This window comes from Egretta garzetta, unplaced genomic scaffold (assembly GCF_000687185.1).
Source record: "Egretta garzetta isolate BGI_Z169 unplaced genomic scaffold, ASM68718v1 scaffold405, whole genome shotgun sequence".
Lineage (NCBI taxonomy): Eukaryota > Metazoa > Chordata > Aves > Pelecaniformes > Ardeidae > Egretta > Egretta garzetta.
The window spans coordinates 898,240-918,420 of record NW_009259854.1 but is presented as its reverse complement, the minus strand read 5'-3'; the positions used below and the strand labels follow the sequence as shown (position 1 = coordinate 918,420).

Genomic DNA, 20,181 nt, shown 5'->3' with positions numbered 1-20,181 from the left:
TATGTCAAAACCTCTCAATTATATTGAAGCATGTTTGCCACAGGTCACAGCATGTTTGGCTTTTTTTACACACTCCATGAATTTCAGCTGCACTAGCTGTGCGGCCCATATTCCAGTCAAAGCCTTGCAAAAATTGCTCTGTCTCCAGGGGTCAAAATACTTTGTGATAGACTGGGACTAGGACAAGGGACATGAGTTCACACCTGGAATCGCAGAGTACCGATTGAAATCTCAGCCCACTCCTCTTCTTCAAAGGACTCTGGTGCACTGATGACAATGTTGGCACGGAAACGTCGGATTAATTCCTCTATTTCCAATGGCTCTTCCAATCTGCCTCACAGAGTTGACAGAGAAAAAGAAAGAATTAAGGTTATTAACCAGTTCTGCACTAGATATGTATGCTGTAAAAATCTAATGGCTAATAGGATTCAGCAAATTTTTCTCCAGAACAACCTGGACCAAGTTTTACTACAAAGGCTATGAAAATGGCACAAGGTATTTAACTATAATTTGTAATCCTTCAGTTATAATTTGTAACCCTTTGACCATAATTTGTAATCCTTGAGGTGGCTTCTTCAGAGGTGTAACCTGGAAGTGTGAATTAGGTGTGAAAGCATATAGGCAGGCGATTGTGAACAATGCATATGAGAAAATTCCTTGTTAGTTATTGTATGTAAGGCTAATGGTAACAAATTATAAATTCTTCTGAGTTATCAATCATTTGACTTGCTAAAGGCTTCTAAAAAGCTTGATTCGTTAAATGCTTCTAAAAAGAAGGCAAATAGAAACTTATTCTGCATGTGCTGCAGTGGCAAAAGGGACAAAACCCGCAGACGCTGAAGGTGAAAAAGACCAGTAAAGGCATTTTATGAGAGAATGTATTTCTCATATTACTATTATTTGCCTTTGGGATGCAGCAGATTGCACCAAATGATAGGCGTTTTGAAAAAAATTAATCTCTGTGTGGCGATATCTCCACCTTTTTACAAGCATTTGAACTGCCAGAGTGTAGATTTGTGTCAGTGCGGAGAACATATATGAGGCAGACAGAGCAGCAGACTGCATACAAATATGAGAAATCTGGCTGTACCTTTGAATTGTCATTCCTCACCCTCCCTCTAAAGGAGAACCTGACCGGTACCAGAAAAAAAAGACAGCCCTAAAATTTGCAAGAGCGTTCTCTCGGCACCACTGTTAGTGGGAAGAGCATTTCTTTTTGCATGAGGTATTATGGACATGAACAACTTTCAATACTCCGTCAGCTGTGGTCTGACAACTTTGGGATACGACACCCTACAGCAGAGGCAGAATCCTGGGTAAGCAGTGAAAAGAAAAGTTCCCGTCCTGGAAAAAAAAATTAAAAAGTAAGGACATACAGTTTAAAATACTTTTTAATTAAAATGAGGAAAACCATGCAAAATCAAAGCACAGGGAAAACTGTTCACATCAAGCAGTTTTGGCAGAAGAGGCCTGTTAGGTGAAAAAAAAAGCCTGACTTTATTTAAAATAGTCTGGATGATCTTCTTTAGCAGACAAATGTGCATAAGGGTAAACTGCCTGTGCAGACTTTCAGTCAAACCACAGAAGCCCCGATCCACCGAGCCTTTGCTGTTCACAAGGGCTCCAGCAGCCTGGGGGTAGAAAGCGGGGTGGGAAGCTGAAGGGCTACAGGTTTTCCCTTGAGATCCCATGAGCAATCACATGGCTGAGTCACAGTTTGTAATAACTGCAGGAGATAGGAGCCAACAGAAAGCATAAGCTACGCCGACACTCAGACGGACGGGGAGGAAAACAGCAGTTGGTCATGAACAAGTTCAGGGATGCTGTCATGCTTCCGAGCTTTGCTGTGGGTTCCGGGAGCTTGGGTGCTGTGTAGCCCCTAGTTCTGAATGCATTTTTTGACGTATCAGTGCTTGCCACCCCAGTCGGTACCGGTGGGGGCATCAAAAGCCCCAGTAACCTCAGAGCTGGGCCTGCAGTGTCCCGAGCCAGCTGCTGAAAACTGTGTCTAGTTTCTACTGTTTCATCCTTTGCTTCTGATCCTTCAAGACTTCAGTGCCCCTACTCCTAGTCTCTCTGCCTTCAACCTGCTCATGCTCACCTCCAAAATACCTTACCTCTCCTGCGCCTATCCACAGCCCTCAGAACTGTTTTTAATTACCTGGCAGCATGTATCTGAGTAAATGCTCATCATTTACCATCCCCTCCTCCCCACCCCCCAAACATGAGTCAGCTGGATGGAGTCACAGGCACCTTCATCCTGCAAATCTCAGCCAGGATCTGTTGTGAAAATCAGTGTATTTTGCCAAAGCGAGCCTAGGTACTTAGGACTTTTCACAGTAGTGGGCCCTGCAGTCCAGAATGCATTACATGTATTTAACAAGCAAACTTGAAAATGAGTATTTGCATCTTCAGGGGAGTATTTCTAGCAAGAACATTTGAGCATAAGGCCAGGCCACGGGGATTTTCATGGAAGTGACCTGTAAAGGCAATACCAGGGAGGCAGAAGTCTCCATATACATATAGCTCTTAACAGTATGTTACATTCTAATTGTTAATTAAATTGCTGTTCCTGTTTTTGATCACCTCTCAAGAGCGAAGTGCAAACTGGAAGATTAATTTTTACTTACAGAAGATACAAACGAAGAGAAATTATTAAAACTCAATTGAAGATGAAAATTGTTTTATAAATATTAGCAGGTTTCCATTAAACAAAACCAAAGCCACGTGCCAAGAAGCTAAATAATGCTTTTTAAAAAGAAAAACTTTTAATAAAGACCCATATGTGCAGATTCTAGAAAGTACATTGGACAGTTCAGTATTTGGAACGTTTGTACACCATGATGTAGTAACAGTGCAAAATGATGATGCCATGTATCTATGCTGAACTCATTTCCCCAGCACCCTGAGAAAGCACTGCATGGCAAAATAGGGAAGAGTTTTCCAACTTGTGTGCTGCAGAGTGGGAAACAAGATGCTTCTCAGGCATCATGGCAGCTCCAGTCAAATCTGGAGTTTCCTTTGAAGAAAAGGAGATTACAAGACTAGTTGTACTGGAAGATATTAGGCGCAAAATCAGTGGGTCATCTGACATCGCATATTTTACCAAAGTTCCCCGTCCTCCTTCATCCGCACTTGCTGCTCCCTCTGGTGCCTTACTCCTCTTCTTTGCACTCAGATCCCATGCCTGGAACATTCCCCACTGGCTCTCACCATGGAAAAAGCCCAGTCTGAGTAAGGGATGCACGTGTTGTTCTCCCAAGGAGATGTAACCAAGCCAGTCAAGCCTCAAAAGAGGGCATTAGCTATCACTGAGAAAGGGCAGTCAAAATGGCTGAAAGACAGACTGATTCAACCCTTTTCCAGGCGTTTTTCCTAGAGGAGCACTGCCATGATGTCCTAAAATAGCCCAACTGTTTTCTAAAGAAAGAAAACCCTCAGGCAATGCAAGCTCCAGTGGCCTGTAAGGATACTTCATTCAGTCACTGGTTTTAAATCCTGAAGCTATGTATGTACCCTCCAACAGAGATATATCTATACATCTGTATATATTCCTCTTCTACTCAAAACAGGAATTCCAATGCAGGGGGCCTGTTTGGTGGGTGACTGAGAGGAGAGGAGATGACTCCAAGCAGAGGCAGGGAAGTTTGGTGAGACAGGAAAAGGGGGCTCGGAGACAAATGCCAGGGCTGTGGGATGCCCAGCTATGATGGAGGCCTCGGGGGGCAGATTGTCTGTGGAATTTGAGCCTGTCCTACTTATATTCAAGAAACAGCAACATTCTATTGTCAACATATGAAAATTTAGTTGGTAATGGGCTCTTTATCTTTGAACTGTGGGCTGGCTCAATGTTTCGTTTGCTGCTTGTATCTCCCACTTTTGTACAAGTAAAGCCAAATTCAATTAAGAAATTAAATTAATCCAGTCCTGCGAGTAGTTCTAAAATATTTCTGTTGTGAATGTTTGCTATAAACCTTAATCCTTCCCATAGGAAAGAAATAGTTCAGCAAGTAGCAAGCTTCTGTATTTTCACCTGCCAGACTATTTACGTTGAGAAAACCTAATTATCCTTGTTCTTCCCACAAATATAAATTGGCTGGTTCCCAATAACCTCCTACCACCAAATAATTTGACAAGAATTTTGTTTAAGGTTTCCTAAAAATGACTGGCAGAAAGATTATGTTCAAGCATTTAATTCAAATTTACAGAAGTTGCACAGGAATGACTAATTGCACCAGTTTACCACCCTTACATTTGTTGAACACTGCAAAGCAACTTTCTCTAAATTTCCAGGTAAAACAGTTACACTGGCATCTTATGGCAAGATGCTGGAATCCAAGACCACTGAGAGACATTTGGAGGTAGAAGGATCTTACCTTGCAGAAACATGTTCTTTCAGCTGCACGATGCTTGCTACATTTATCAGGAGGTATTGTGCTTCATTCACAAGAGAGAGTGAGATGTTTGTAGCAGATTCCAGACCTAAAAAAAAAAAAGAATCCAACATTCTAAAATGATCGTTAAAAATCAGGAAGATTATACTAGCAATTTCACCTCATCTTTCCTTTGACCTCTTACTCATGCTCACTAAAAAATTATTCATTCAGCTCCAGACACTAAGGAAAGACGCCCAAGAATCCCCTCAAACCTGTAAATGATAATGATGCAATGCATTTAGAAACTGAGACAGAGCTGAGATTTTACCAAATTTTTAAAACAATTTACAAGAGCAGTAGCTATGGATTTTGATGCTCTTTCCATTTGATCCTTTTAAAAATGAAATTTAGTCTAAGAATAAATTCTTTGTTTATAGATTTTTCATGATCATTTTTCAAAATTGAGTTCCCGGACAAAATCATGATCATGATGATAAAAAAAAACCCAGAACGGTGTATCTGTACATTTTCACCAAATGTAACAAGTAGAAGGGCAGCATAAACACAGTTTTGGGTATAAATGTACCCTTTGAAACCTACTAGATCAATACTGACTGTCTCTTTCACCCTCCTTCAGGGTAATTATATAGTCAGTGTGAAGTCCAGGAGCCTGATGTTTACTAAGGGAGGAATCACAAACATTTTTAAGAATGGCAACATACCTTTTGCATTTTTCTGATGCGACCTGTTTTTTATATCTGAACTTTGTCTTATCAAGCGGCATGGATGGCCAAGAAACAAAGAGAACCAGTGAGCAAGTCCATCTCCGCAGTCATATGTTTTTACCCTATTGTGAGAAAAGAGGGACTTAGCAAAATTTGATTGCCCAAACATTAATTTGCAAACCTGAAGATGAATTACAAAGATGTTTATTCTGCTTCTTCCAATACAAAATACAGAATCCATAATCTCTGATGAGTGATAAAACAGAGACGTGAAGTTCTGCGTAATTTTATCTCCCAGTCTCCTCAACTTTACTCTGTTAGTCTTGAAGTTAATATTCATGAGATATAATTTAGTTAAATACAGAAAATTACTGTGGAATAAAGGATTAAATGCTCAAGAGACTGACTCTGAAGTGCAGTAACTGGTAGCCCATATTACAATATTGCAATACAATAGTATGAAAAAGTTATTCTCTGGTCTGTGCTTTTTACTAAAACAAAGAGGTTTAACCTGAGCTGAATTTAAGATTGCCCCACTATGCCACAACGCATGTCATTTTTAATGATCCCATCAGGTACAATGATGTTAATTCCCTGATTTAATTCACGTTAGTACAGATACTCCACATTAAAACATTGCTCCACTAGCAAAGCCCAAGTATCTCTCTATCTAAAGATGGTTTCCATCACTAGTAAACTGTCTAGTGAGTTACGCAGGGCTCGCAATAGATTTGCTGTCTTCACCTGGATGCAATCGCTCCTAGACAGATTTTGAGATCACCTCTCTCGGCTCAGGAAGGGCACAGATCAGACCACGGGGAAGTGATCCTATTTGCCATTAGATTCCTCAGCCCTAAGTAATCTTAACTTCAATCTTAAATTAGTTATCTGGGTTCCTCTCACAGATCACGGAAAGAGGTAAGTAGTTCCCATCTATATTAGACCTCAGGATGGGATGACTCTCACTTTGGGAGTGTTTAACTCTGTTGACTACAAAAGGAGATTTGACTGACCTCTGACTTTTAAACGGCATAAACAGACAAGAGGAATGCAAATTCTCATGCTGATCTAGGCAGGATTCTTGTAGTAAGGAAAGTGAGGGAGCAGTGGTCCTATGCTCACCTTTTTGTCCTATCCAGCCAAAGCAGCTGATTGTCATGGAGACCATCTGCTCCATGGAACAAGGAAACAGCTCCTCACAGTGAAAGATGCTAAGATACTAAAAGATTGAGAGAAGTGGCTTGGCTTTACAAAATGTTTTGTAGGTTCAGCTGAGTTACACAGGTAGAAAGCCAGGACAAGTGAAATCAAAGAGATTTTATAATCCTGCAGGGATCAGGTATCTCTTCAGCAATTGTTCCGAATTTTGATTGTGGTGCAGCTCTGCATCCCTCTCCCCACTCTGAGACTGGACTGATGCCAACCACAGCTGCGTCTAGCCAGCGATGTCCCAGTACTATGAGATGCAGGCACCGTGGCAAGAAACAAGGGCCAAAAGGTGAGACTCGGCATGAGGTTCTGAGCTGAACAGTCTTGGGTCATTGCTGGTTGCTGTGTTTAGGGAGAAGGCTGCTGATGGGAAGGCATGAATCTTCCATGTAATAGTACAGATGAAACAACCCCCCCAGATATTTTTTTCCCACCCAAACAGAGGTGTTAGGAGTTAGTTTAAATTCTCTCCTATGCCAATTACCTCTAGCAGTCTTCTGAGGCTTAATACTGTATAAATCAGGATCAAAGTTTTGCCCTCTTTTTTTATTTGCTTACTATTTTGAGTCGCAGTGGCTGAGTTAGAGACACACAGCATTCCTAGCATTTCATCAAATGTCACTGTGTAGTTTTTGTATTCCAGGACTCCTGCGGTTTTCAAATTGCCTTCCCTTATCATCAGACCATTTTTTGAGCAAGTACCAGCATCTCTTCAAAGTCTTATTCGAAGTCCTATTGCAGCTCAACTCTACTCATTTTCCGCTTATGTTTATTTTTGTTGAGTATTACTTTACATCCGTCAGCATTATGTTTCATTTGGCACATGTCAGGCAATTTATAACACAGGGCCTTGTTCTCTCACATTTTCCTTGCTGTTTGCCTTGAGTTCCCCACTCATCTTATTATGTCATTTAGCTTCAGTGTGTTACAGCTGGTCCCTCTAGCTAGGTAATTTATAGAACAAGAAACAAGGACAGCTGAAGTCTGAATATTGATCCCAAGGGATATAACGCATACATTTACGCACAACAGGCTCAGTTCACCTTGCTTTAACTACGCCTTTGTCTTCTTCCAGCACTGATACCCTTCCTTTGATCTCTTTGATATCATGGCCTGTCAAAGAGGAGGTCATGTCCCTGCCTATTTCAGTAGAGCACTAACCTTGGGCATTTAGGGTCTTCTACAGCATCAATAACCTTAACCTCACTAGCTTCTCTTTGCATCTGTCCACTGCCAAATATTATACTAGAAAGACATGTCCCTCCGATGTGAGCAGCACCTGTAGATGGACAGCCCCTGCTGGGATGAAGGCTAACACCGATGAATTGCTTCACAAGGGAAACTTGGGCTCATTAAATTTTCATGGCTGCTGTGAAATTAAACTTTCTCATGTGACTGCTTGCAGATTCTCCATCATGTGCTTTTCTTAGCTATCTCAGTGTAAATTCAGAGTAACCACCTAAGCCAACAGAACTGGATGAAATCACAGCGTCAGAAAACAGAATTAGTAAGTGGAAAATGCCTTCAGTAGAGGTTTCTTTTGAATAAAGGCCTTTTAACAAAGACTTTTGGTCCCACTGCTCACCTCAGACACTTTGCAGAAAAGACCCCAGAGCACAAATCACCTCCTGTCCTACTGCAAAGCACTGTTTTGCTCCTATTTCCATTTTTTGGCCCTGGAGGCTCCCCTGCTGAAGCACAGGAATCTGGCATCAGTGCTGTTGGATCTCTGAGCAGTTTGGGAGCCTCATCAGCATTGCCCACTCATTCTGCCTTACTTTCTGCCTTGTTTATTTGCTAACCATAGTCTACTCTGTGCAATTTGTCCTGCATCTTCCCTTTCTTTCTCATTCCATCCTTTTCCTCCTCCTCAGAACTCTAAGCAGTTTCCCATGAAAATTTCCTATTTCATACATTAAAAATGACAGAGTCAGTGACATGAAAGACAAGCAACAAGAAGCAGTATGGCAGCCAATTATATGCACATATAGAGAAAGATAACCTAGGCCATTTTACAGCCTGTAATAGATGGGCTAACCATGGGGAGGCTAAGGATGAGTCAACACAAAGGGAAGTGGGACAGATGGTTAAAACAAATGACTCTTGGGTGAATTCCACTACCTGAGGAAAATACACTTTTGTGAAAAAGATCCTCTTTATCATCTGAATAGCTAGCAGAAAAGATGATCATTTCCTGCATGGCTCCACAGGGAAAATGGCCAGATCTTCTGCTGCTTTGTTTATGTGTTACCCTCAAACAAGCAACTGTAGAGGTTTACAAAGAATTAGTATAACTTGGCTAAAAGAAGACGTAAATCTGTAAGTGGCCCTTTTAGTTGGATATACCAAGAGATTTGGTGAAAAGAAACGTAGTAGATAACGCAAATGTACTTTAGGAAGGCATTTGATACACTGCCACTCAGAAAACTTAATGAGACTGGGAAGTACTTAGAAAATATGCTGGATAAACACTTAGGCTCACTGATAGGAAATTAATTTATGCATAATGTTATATTTCACTGAAGTGGTATGTCTCTTGATTAGAGTTAATGTTATTTCACATACTCACCTGCAATCTTCCCAAGATTGTTAAGGGGACATTGATCAACATGGGTGGTCAAAACAAAATTAAAAAGGGTTGTAAATATGGAAAGCTGTTTATAGCCTCAGTGGGTTGTAGCAATTTTGAATCTGCACAGCATGAAATGGGCAAAGTTGCCACCATCATTACTGTCAAATAAAGGAACTGAATTCTAGAGTGCTGCTGAGGCCTCCAGTTGTCATTTGGAAGTAACTGGGGACACCTTTCCCTTTTCTCATCCTTGCAGCAAGTCAAACAAAGATCTCCTTTATTCAAGTGAGTCCCAAGTCATCACAGTCTCTTGTCCAGTCCTTCTCCCTCTTTTGAATTTTTATTATTTTTCAGTGCTTTCTACCAGACATGCTGGGCATGCCAAATCACCTATCTAAATCTGTCTTCTCCTGGTCCACTAAGTCATTCACTGCTTTCCACCCCCCTCTCTTTTTTTAAGCACTTCTGCCTCTGTGTGTCCATCCAATCATGTCCAGAGTGTCACAGCAGTGATTTTCAGCTTCGATTCCTCTCTGCTCTCACTCACCTGTGTGAACAGACTTTACTCTCACATATCACAGCTTCTTTTCCGGTATTTTCCTCCAGTGATACAGATATTGGGTCCATGCCTACATGGGCAGAGAGCAAACCACATTTAAAAAAAAAAATTATGCAGGAACATAGGATCATGAAAAAAGTTCTTATTTTTGCACCTATTCACAATCACAGCAGCGTCCCATATAGCATGTGACAAAAATCCTTTCTTTTTGCTAGAATTACATTCGCTGCCTGCAGGTGGCTCCAAATGATAATGCAAAGACCAAAGGCTGCAGATGACCTTGGTACCCAAACCACATTAAGGAATATACAATTTCAGCTTTGAATAACTTCATTTTCTGTGTATTTCAGGCAACGAAAGCAGCACAGAATTACTGCCTCAGTCATGGTTTCTGTTGAAAGGATGAGTTTATCCCTGTTGTGGTCCGTGTAGCTGATCAGGAGATGAGGTTAATCACTGTTGGGCTGAGTTTTTTTTGAGTGGTGGGATGGATTGATCAGAAAGATGAAAGATGGAGGGAGGCGGGGCGAGAGTAAAAATAAGCACAGGCTGTTCAAGGGAAGAAATATAATGTGATAAAACTACAATAATTTAAAGATAAAATGTATGGAAACCACTAATGAGAGAATTATTCCCATCTATCCATCTTTATGTTTAAACCAGATGAGGAATCCCTAGTGATGATCAATGCCAACAGTTTTTGCATAGTTTTCTTATTGTGAACCGAATGAGCCAAAGAGATGGGAAGGCTACTGTGACTTACTAGAACTAAAAGAAAACCTGTACTATTTTCCTTTCTGTTAATTGAAAGCAGTAATCTGAAATGATGAACAAAGGGTTTTACTGCATGGCTGAAATGAATCCAACTCTTTTCCATTACACTGCAACAGAAACGAGCAAAGGCTGATCTCCTGTACCCCAGCTTTGTATCAGCACGTTTCCATTTCACTCATTACTTCCTGTTCTTATTATCGTAGTGCAAATAAGAATCAAGCTCTACCAGCTCTGTGACATGGCGATATCAAATTGTGTTATTCCCTTCTGAAGAATAATGAAATGTACTTCAGATTCACTATATCCCAACTACCAGCTCTGTTCCATGCAAGTTTTCAATACAGAAAGACGTCTACTCCTTTTTTAGCTAATGATGTTAGTATACTGCAGAAGCAGGGTCCGGGTAGCTGATCAGGAGATGAGGTTAATCCCTTTTGGGCTGGTTTTTTTTTTGAGTGGTGGGATGGATTGATCAGAAAGATGAAAGATGGAGGGAGGCGGGGCGAGAGTAAAAATAAGCACAGGCTGTTCAAGGGAAGAAATATAATGTGATAAAACTACAATAATTTAAAGATAAAATGTATGGAAACCACTAATGAGAGAATTATTCCCATCTATCCATCTTTATGTTTAAACCAGATGAGGAATCCCTAGTGATGATCAATGCCAACAGTTTTTGCATAGTTTTCTTATTGTGAACCGAATGAGCCAAAGAGATGGGAAGGCTACTGTGACTTACTAGAACTAAAAGAAAACCTGTACTATTTTCCTTTCTGTTAATTGAAAGCAGTAATCTGAAATGATGAACAAAGGGTTTTACTGCATGGCTGAAATGAATCCAACTCTTTTCCATTACACTGCAACAGAAACGAGCAAAGGCTGATCTCCTGTACCCCAGCTTTGTATCAGCACGTTTCCATTTCACTCATTACTTCCTGTTCTTATTATCGTAGTGCAAATAAGAATCAAGCTCTACCAGCTCTGTGACATGGCGATATCAAATTGTGTTATTCCCTTCTGAAGAATAATGAAATGTACTTCAGATTCACTATATCCCAACTACCAGCTCTGTTCCATGCAAGTTTTCAATACAGAAAGACGTCTACTCCTTTTTTAGCTAATGATGTTAGTATACTGCAGAAGCAAAGACAGGGGAGGACAAGCTAGGTTCACTTAGGAAAATGAAACACGTGAGTAATAAATGCATTGAACTTGCTTGCAACAACCTGAAAAAGATGCCAATGTTACCACCTTACAAACTAGAACTAATGCTCTTGTATTTTGAAAAAATTAAACACTCCTGCAAAAGAAGAGCTTGAAAGGTTTCATCCTATATGCATCCTTAGCTGTTACATCTTTTAAAAATACTTTCTAAGCAAGGCATACTCACAAAATTTCTTAAAATAGAGTCTGAGGGCTTTCAAAAGCTCTGCTTTTATACACCAGCAACTGTATCACATTTTTATTGAACAGTACACATTTTACAGTGATGTTTAGGTCAGTTAAACATTGTTAATTACAATTTTATTCTATCTTAAGGCAAAAAAAATAAAGTAGAATATTGCCAGTTACTAAAACATAAAAGCTGTCATTCTCCATGGCCATTTGCTTGATAATAAAATTCACAGATGTGCTCACAGTATTAATATAAAAAAATATTCTTGTCTTTATAGCTCCTATTTTCAGTCAATGAGAAAAATTAGAGCTCTGTTATTTCAATAGACTGAAATATAAACTATTCATGTATATTCTTTCGTCAGTGTATGCACTTAATTCCCATTATTTTTATTGGCAGTAACACATGACTATTTGAAGGCACAATAAACTCCATAAAGTGTAATTAGTTGCTCAGTTTTGCTAGCATCGTTCTACTCCAATATTTTAAAGGGCCTTCACAGCACTCAAAATTTCTCCCTCTGTGCAGTGGCGAACTAATGCCCAGCTTGACAGAGTAATTCTGATTGTTAGCTAAAATGGAAAGAGAGAAATTAGTCTTCTACAGAAATGTATTCTCAGCTAAATTCTGTTTGGTTTACTTTTGTGTCAGTCAGGAAAAAGCCCAGAGTAATCTGTGCCCCCATGTATTTGACGGAGCAGGACAACAAGATTTCCTTTGATTCCCACTCAAGTAATACAGCTTCTGGAAATAAAGGCTGTTGCTCCTGCCCACCTTTAAGTTGCTGGGAGCCTAGCCATTAACTGTTTCAGTTGAGATACAAGAAGTTGTCTTTCTCCACAGGGGCTTATTTAAAGTTACAACAGTTTTCTCAAAGTGGGTCCTGTGATAGCAAGGGTTAGTTACACTCTTCACGTCAAAAAGAATTGGAAATGCCTGTTAACCACCACATAGCCTAAGAAAGTAATTCTGGCAAAATTCAGGAATGGAGTTTCTCAAAATTAAATTCTCACTCCCTCTACCAAAGTAAAGTACAGCCAGTGAGATATCAAGCACAAGCCCTTCCTCTCCCTGCGCTCTTACTTACCCCCTTCCTCAGGGGTCGGGGGAATACCTGGAGCTCCCCAGCTGCCATGTAAGCCAACTGATTTTGCAGGCATGCCAGGGAAAGATCCTAAGCCCTTCGAGCAGTTTTGGCCTTGTCTAGAGCCCCAGTCTGATGTCCTTGCTACCCACAGGGATGGCAGGATCGCACAGCCGGGCCAGTCACTCAGTGGGTCTGCCCATCCAAGGCTGGTTGCTAGATGGGCTATGGAGACACGCTACGCACAGGGATTAAAGAAAGAACATGAAGTGGTGTCTCAGCACACAGAGGATTCAGCAAAAGGTATTAAAGTAGTTACTGTCACACTACATCATGCTGATGGTTTTATTTTGTTGGACAGAGAAGACAGAGAATATTAAACCATATTGAAATAAAATAGCCATCAACAGATTTTCCACTAATGAAAATTCTAGAGGGAGAGGAAAGCACGTGCCTGGAAGGGGAGAGAGAACAGACTCATTATGTTTTAGAAGTGGCACAGATAAAGTTTTCACCAAATCTAACAGTGTAACAGCAAAATGTTCTTTAAGAATGCCGCATAGTTCAGCTCTGTGGGATTCGCCCTGCTGGGCTTTAGGCACTTACCAGAGGCACCTAATCCAGCAGCACAGTGGCCTTAGGCTCTCTCTCTTGGAGAGAGACACCTCCAGACAGCAAAGCGTGCTCTAGGTGGAGATCATTGCCACAGCCTGCTCTCACAATGAGGAAAAGCACAGATGACAGCAGAGAAACTGGCAGAGAAAGCAGAGTGGTTACAGGCTCCCCACAGAGGAGCAGGAGGAAGGCAGCTAGCTTGACTGCCCTTGTCACCCGGTCGGCTGGGAGCTGCTGGGTTTTCACCTTCAGCAGAGCAAGAGGTGCAGTAAAGGTGCAGCTCAAAGGTTTCACCTCGCTTTTTTTTTTTCCCTCCCCACCGCTGTTGCCTCCCTCACCCACTCCTCACCACCAGAAATGTCCCCGTCACACTGAGAAGAACAGAGGAACTGCGCAGGGAATGTGAGGGCTGGGAGAGCTGGAGGAAACAAAACTTCTCTTGGAAAGATGCATGCTACTGTAGCTGAGGAAAGGCAGTTTCGGTGGGAGGCATCCAGCGGGAGAAAGAACTTGCAAAGCAACAGAACTGGAAGAGATCTGGAGGCTGTAGTCAGCAAGTTAAGTGCTATAAATCTGAAATACCATTAGCCACAGATGTAGGCCAGTGAAGGCTCTGAGCTGCACATCAGCCAGCCTGGCTCATCAGAGGACTACTGCTCCTCACCGCACTGATTGCTGCTCCAGCTACAGACGTGGCGTTCAGCTGCAGGTCCTATATTAGCCACGGACTACTGACAGGCTAGAGAGAGTGGTGACAAAAGCAACGGTGATTAACATTGGATTTTCAAGGAAAGAGTCAACCTATTAAATGAAATTTGTCTGCTGCGAAATTATTTAAGTGGAAGACATAACAATGACCCACGTATGTGAAGGGATAAAATAAAAAAATAAAAATCTAACACCAGTAAACAAACCATGCATTTACACTGCAGGTAAGAGGAAAGAAAATGGAATAAATATTGGAACAACTTCCTACAGGTTAATCTGCTCAGTCTTACCCTGTCAGTTTGTATGTGTTCCCATCTCTGTGCTATCTTACGAGCAGTAACCTCTGGAGTAGTCTCGCCGAGGAAATGAGAGCCATTAGCTCACTGTCAAGCATTACAAAAATACGACAGGTTGCAGGTACACTACGAGAGTGAAAAATAGCAGGACTACTGTAAAAAGAGGGCCCAGAGCACCTTATGGGCTAAGATTATTGGTATCTAGAGTCATTATATAAAGAATGAAATGACTCCATGCTTACATACTGGCTGTACCAAACCAGGCTATAAATAAATGCCAACCATGTTTCTGTTAGAGCACACTGGAGATCTGATCAATCACACTGGGGTGGAAAAGTGATCCATAGACTTGGTCAATCACTTCTGGATGGAAACGGTTCTCACTTTCAGAGGAAGGAAGGTGAATGACAGTGAAAACTCCAAAAATGGCATGAAGTAAAATGCAGGATTTAAAGGTGAATTTCACCCTGGCACTAACTATGGCAAGAGATTGTAAATCTCAGTGAGAAATGGGCTCCTTGACTGCCGTTTTCATCTGAGAAAACTTCTTCCTGACTCTCTGAAGTACATCAGCGCAGATATTACTGACAGGCAAACATACTAATGGATATGTGCTTGTCTGAACAGTGTGGTACTAGCTAGGAAAAAAATTAAGAACATACTTAGAAGAGCCAAATGAAGCAGTCAAAAGGCCCAACAGAGCTGAAGCTCTGAAAGTGTAAAGGATAAATGGAGAAGGTCTGCACAAGACTTCACATTGTGTCTGCAAGCAAGATGTACCGGTGGAATGGAAGAGAGATGGAAAGGAACTGAATTTCTAGAAATAATTTGTTCTAAAGCACTTGGTAATTTAAAAGTTGTGAGAGAAGGCTGCCTATGCAACTGTACTGCAAAAATTTGAGGTGCAAGGTGCTCCACGTAGAATTGACATGAATTAACAATACTTCTTCAAAGAAAGATTACGAAGGGAAGAGTGTTTGTGCCAATGAGACAGTCTGGAATCCCTAAGAAGAGACTAGATTGTGTTTGGGATCTGAAACACACACACACACAAAATCACAGAAGACTAGTGGTAGTACCCTACCCAAATGCACATTTGACAAGCCTATTCCAGACAAAAGAAATCAATGGGTCAGACTTAATTTTATGGAGAGTGCTCAGACAGCTGGAAGGGACAACCGTAATGTACAAACAGAAAGGTGATTGTAGTTACAGATCCACTCATATGGATTTCTAATAAAGGGTGAAAAATTCAAATATAGGTTCCCCTGTTTTGCACTAGCTGCTGAAAACGTAGGCACATATATTATTAATAGTTAAGACATACAGGCTGAGTAAATGCTAGACCCCAGGGAAATGATTAACACCGTTCAGACACATGCAAACTTGGCATTAATAATGACTTCTGTGGAATACAAACCTGTTCCAGTGTTCAGTACTAACAGCACTGTTAGCAAAATAAATAATTTGCACCCTCAAGTAGCAAAGGGCTTTCCGTAACACCTTCCATAAGTTTTTTTCTTTTTTTCCCTTCAGCAGAGAATAAAAAGGGTTTTGCTGAATCCAGAGAAGCCCAAACATCATGAAATATTTGCCTGCTAGTGCAAGTATTTAACTGAGCTAAATAATGTCTGGTCCTTATTTTAATTCATACTAATTTCCCCCTCTAGTCCCACAGCTGGAAGGAGGAGGAGAGCTATAAAATGGCAAGGTCTTTGGCCAGGGTGTTTGATGTTAGACTCCTATTCCTTTACCTTTCCAGCAATAACAGTCCCTCCAGGCTGCTGGACTTCATGATGTGGAGAGAGAGATGAGTCAGTAAATTTCCACATCTGTCAATTCAGCACTCCTTCCTGGAGCATCCACTTTATGATTGCACATAGGAGTCACTGTCTACTCTCCGCCCATCCTGACAAGAAGCTAGGAACCTTAGGAAACTATCCAGGGCTGTATATTACAGCCAAGGCTTTCGTTGCCCACAGCTGGTAGCAGAATTTAGCCCTCAAGTCAGTAAGCATGCACAGCGTTCAGCAGTTTGGTGGGTGCATGCAGGTATCTCTGTCTGGAAATTTGACACGAATAATGAAGGGGAGAAAAGGATATTGGTTACTAACCTTCTGCCTGGATGACCATAATATTTTTCTTCAGATCAATTGAGGGATTTACAAGACACAACCTTGGCTCCTGCTTCTGAGTTATGCAGACTCCATTCTGGTTGACAACCATCCAGTTACGGTCATACAGCAAACCCTGGTTTCCCACTGGCCATTCTGTAACCTGGAAAAGCGTCAGGAGGGGATACAAAGGTTTAGAAAATGTCAGGTGCATTAGGAGATTCTCGCTGAAAAGAAAAGAGAGGGAAAATAAACCGTTAATTAAATACTTTGAAATCAGAAAAACTTATGCAAGCCAATGCCAGCCTTTAATAAATGAAAGCTTAATTGCAAATCAAAGATAAAGATATCACTGCACAAAGTTGACAAAACAAAATGGAGTGACTATAATTTGTTACATATTCTCATACACTTTGATTTAACAGAGCTATGAGAATAAACAACCTCTGAAACACTCTGAAAACTGCCTTCAATTTTATACTCATTCAGGACTTTTCCCCCCAACAATATTCTTTTAATTTACAAAGCACGGACTTTTCATGGGAGTGGTATGAATTAAGGCAAAACCAAGCAAACAAAAAGCAAGAAAAATGTGATATTCAAAGTTCAGAATTCTGAAAAAACTTGTGTATTTTTCATAAAAACTTGCCTATTTTTCATAAAACTGGAACCACTTTATCAACAAATCCACTTGAGAAAACCTCCCCCACTGAGCGTTCTGGTTTAGCTGGGACCATAACAGTTTCTCCAGCTCCCCTTACAACAAAGCACATTGTCTTCTTTGCTATCTGTTCTTCCATTACTTCTGTAACACTCTTTACATTCAATAGCCTATACAAGCATATTGTCCTTGCTTTCATGTACATTTTTCTGGTGAAAAGAACATCTGTTACTGATGCTACACAGATGGTAATCTTGAAATCCAAAAAGAGAGCAATTTTAGTAATGCCTTTGGGTGATATTAATAACTGCTTTCTCCTTCAGAATGTTAAAATATTAATACCATTCTTTTAACAGAAAGCTTGGCATTTAAACATATTGCTTCAACTCATGGATGCTTTCTAGTCACAGTTGAGTATGGAGAAAAGTTAACTACAGCTGAACTTTGTTGAATTCTTATAGAGGAGCTTAGTGCAGCTCACATGAATTAACTGGCAAAAGACTTCAGCAAAAAGTATCGAGAAAAAGATATGTCAGGCACAGCCTGATGCTCTGAAGAAAAGCATGCCTGGAAGCACTGGTTAGATTAATTAAAAATCACTTTTTTTTGTTTAGCATGTGCTCTATCCAAAACCGCACGGAACCACAATATCCCATTCTTACAGACTTTTCCAGGTTTTATAGCAGCCTGCAGCAGTAGCTTGACACTTACGGTCTGACTAGAGAAAGCTGAGGGCAGGTGCTCCGAAACTGAAAACTTAAAGCATTAAAGCTGAACGCTAAATGATTTGGCCACAGTGCTATCAATTGTATTGGATACAGAAAACACATGGAAAAATCTCAAAGATAAGAAAAGTATTTTATCAACCTACTTGATTTATAATATTCTTTGGCAGTTTTTTAAGTCAGCGTGGATGAAAAATTCCGTCAAAAATGGAACCTTTAGGTCTGACAGTGCCATCTGAAACCGTGTTGTCCAAGTGCCTCAAACTGTCAGCACCTAAAGGATGTGAACCTTCGCTCTGTCTTTTTTGGAGAGGAATCATTGCCCAAAGACCGCAATATCAGCTGAAGAACAGACTTTTGGCCTTGCTGGAAATTATTCTTTGGAGAGGCTGGTATTTTTTTTTTGTTATCCCATGTAATAAAATTACAAAATGCATTTGAACAGCTGGTGATCGTCTGAGAGCTGCAAGAATTTCCTGCTAACAAATCTACCTTCTGAAACAGAAGATCACTAATCGGTAATACATCCTCCCATGGATCCAACAGATCTTTACAGGATTTGCAAAACATAATGAGCAGAATAAACTAGAAGAGCAGAAAAATAGAAAAAGAGCATGACGACAATGATTCCTAGCTCCCTATTGTAACATTCAGTTGTTTTGGTTCCACTTCAGGACAGCAATCTGACTCAGGAAATAGCTTAAGTGTTTGCTTACCCTTCACTGAAGGTAAGAGGTTTTCTAAGCAAAACAAAACATCGTTTTTGGAGCTTCAGCTAATTCTTACATGCTGATAGGCATTGTGGGGAAAGCTCAGCTGACTAGGTAGCAGATACTTGGAAAAAATCAACACCTTCCATTCAAAATACCCCTGGTAGGCGCAAAATAATGGCAAATAACTGCTATGCTCCACCCTGAGATGCAGCACATGACTACAGGTGCTCAGCCCATTTTTCTCCTTCCTCTGGTATTTGCCATTGTAACAAGAATCATATATACACGTGCCCAGCAGTGAGTCCCCCTCCTCTCATGGATGTCCCCTGTATGCCATCCAGTGCCCTACTTCCTTGCCATTTTTCAACTTACTGTATTGCATATGTTGCTAGGAGGACCCCAATAAATAAAGTTGCGACAACAAAGTAACGGTGTGCCCTGCCTTGGACAGAGAGCCACAGATGGTCATGAAGCAGTCAGAGCTGGTTTGTTGCTAATACTGATACTGGAGATGAGCATGGAAGAACATACACATTTCTGTTCTTAGCACTTAGGCATGCGACCTGTGCAGACAACCTCCCGCCATTACTGCAAAGAGGCTGAAGGGATTACTAAATGATTGCAAGCAACTGAATTAGAGCAGTTCAAGCAAATTCTGCCTGCTCTGCTTTCATTTGAGACATGAGAATAGTGGTTCAATTTGGCTCCCTTGGATTACACCTGAGATGGCTGCCCAAGGCGCGTAGAAATGACACAGGCTGCAAAGATGATCCACATCCTGGGGGATCAGCAGCAGGAGGTCAGTCAGGGCACCCAAATATCACTAAATACCTATATTCAGGCAACCAATACAGCAAAACAAAGCAACCAATGAAGCTTACTGAGAAATAAAATAAAACAGGTTAGCGTACATTGCAGTAAGCAGCACTGCATTACATAGCTTCCTCCTTCATTCCCTGAAGTTGTCTGGCTGTCTCTGACTAGCAAGACAAATTAGAAGGGGAAGGACAGAAGGAAATCAGGGACACCGTGATTTTACTGATAGATGGTAGCATACACCTTCATTACCAGCACCGCAGGTGGGCTAATCATCCAACATAAGGTCTTTACCTGTCATAAGCAAAGATGTACAGCCAGTGCATGGCTTTATCCTATCTATCAGCTTTAGTCCATTTTTCTTTTTGTAAAGTAAAAATATTCATTGAAAAACATGTTTTTGTTTTTTTTTCAGAATTTTCTTTAAACCATTTTGGGCTGCATTTTTCCGTAGTTCACGGTAATGTCAGCATGAAGGCTAACAAGATTTTTGAACACATTAAAAGAATCACTGAATAGGTTTTAAATTATGCAAGTTTAAAAATGTTAGTGGTCTTACATATAATTTATCTACTGATCACTAGGAATTTGCATTGTATTTTAAATTAAAAGCTGATTTGTCTCCTGTGTTGAGATGCAATTTTTATACTCTGAAATCTACTGCACAAATAATAAAGTTATTAATGTTTGAAGTCCTAACCTTTTTCACTGGGCACACTGCACTATGTAATTATGCAAAATTCATTGACATGAAAGATGTTCATGTTTAAAAATGCATGTTTAAAACACATTTTTATGTTGGAAAAGATGAAAAAAAGCGATCTGGGATAGAGGTTAC

At 40.6% G+C, this 20,181-nt stretch overlaps 1 protein-coding gene across 1 annotated transcript in view; it reads right to left on the bottom strand.

The window, feature by feature from the left end:
* The window catches only part of MOCOS (molybdenum cofactor sulfurase), a 197,998-nt gene that overhangs the window by 9,288 nt on the left and 168,529 nt on the right, over positions 1–20,181 (bottom strand). Inside the window, exons 9-13 of the mRNA XM_009639948.1 lie at positions 16,429–16,591; positions 9,430–9,511; positions 5,099–5,223; positions 4,377–4,482; positions 204–330 (exon numbers count right to left, since the gene is read on the bottom strand). Coding sequence (XP_009638243.1) covers positions 204–330; positions 4,377–4,482; positions 5,099–5,223; positions 9,430–9,511; positions 16,429–16,591 — 603 coding nt within the window. The remainder of the gene's footprint in view (positions 1–203; positions 331–4,376; positions 4,483–5,098; positions 5,224–9,429; positions 9,512–16,428; positions 16,592–20,181) is intronic.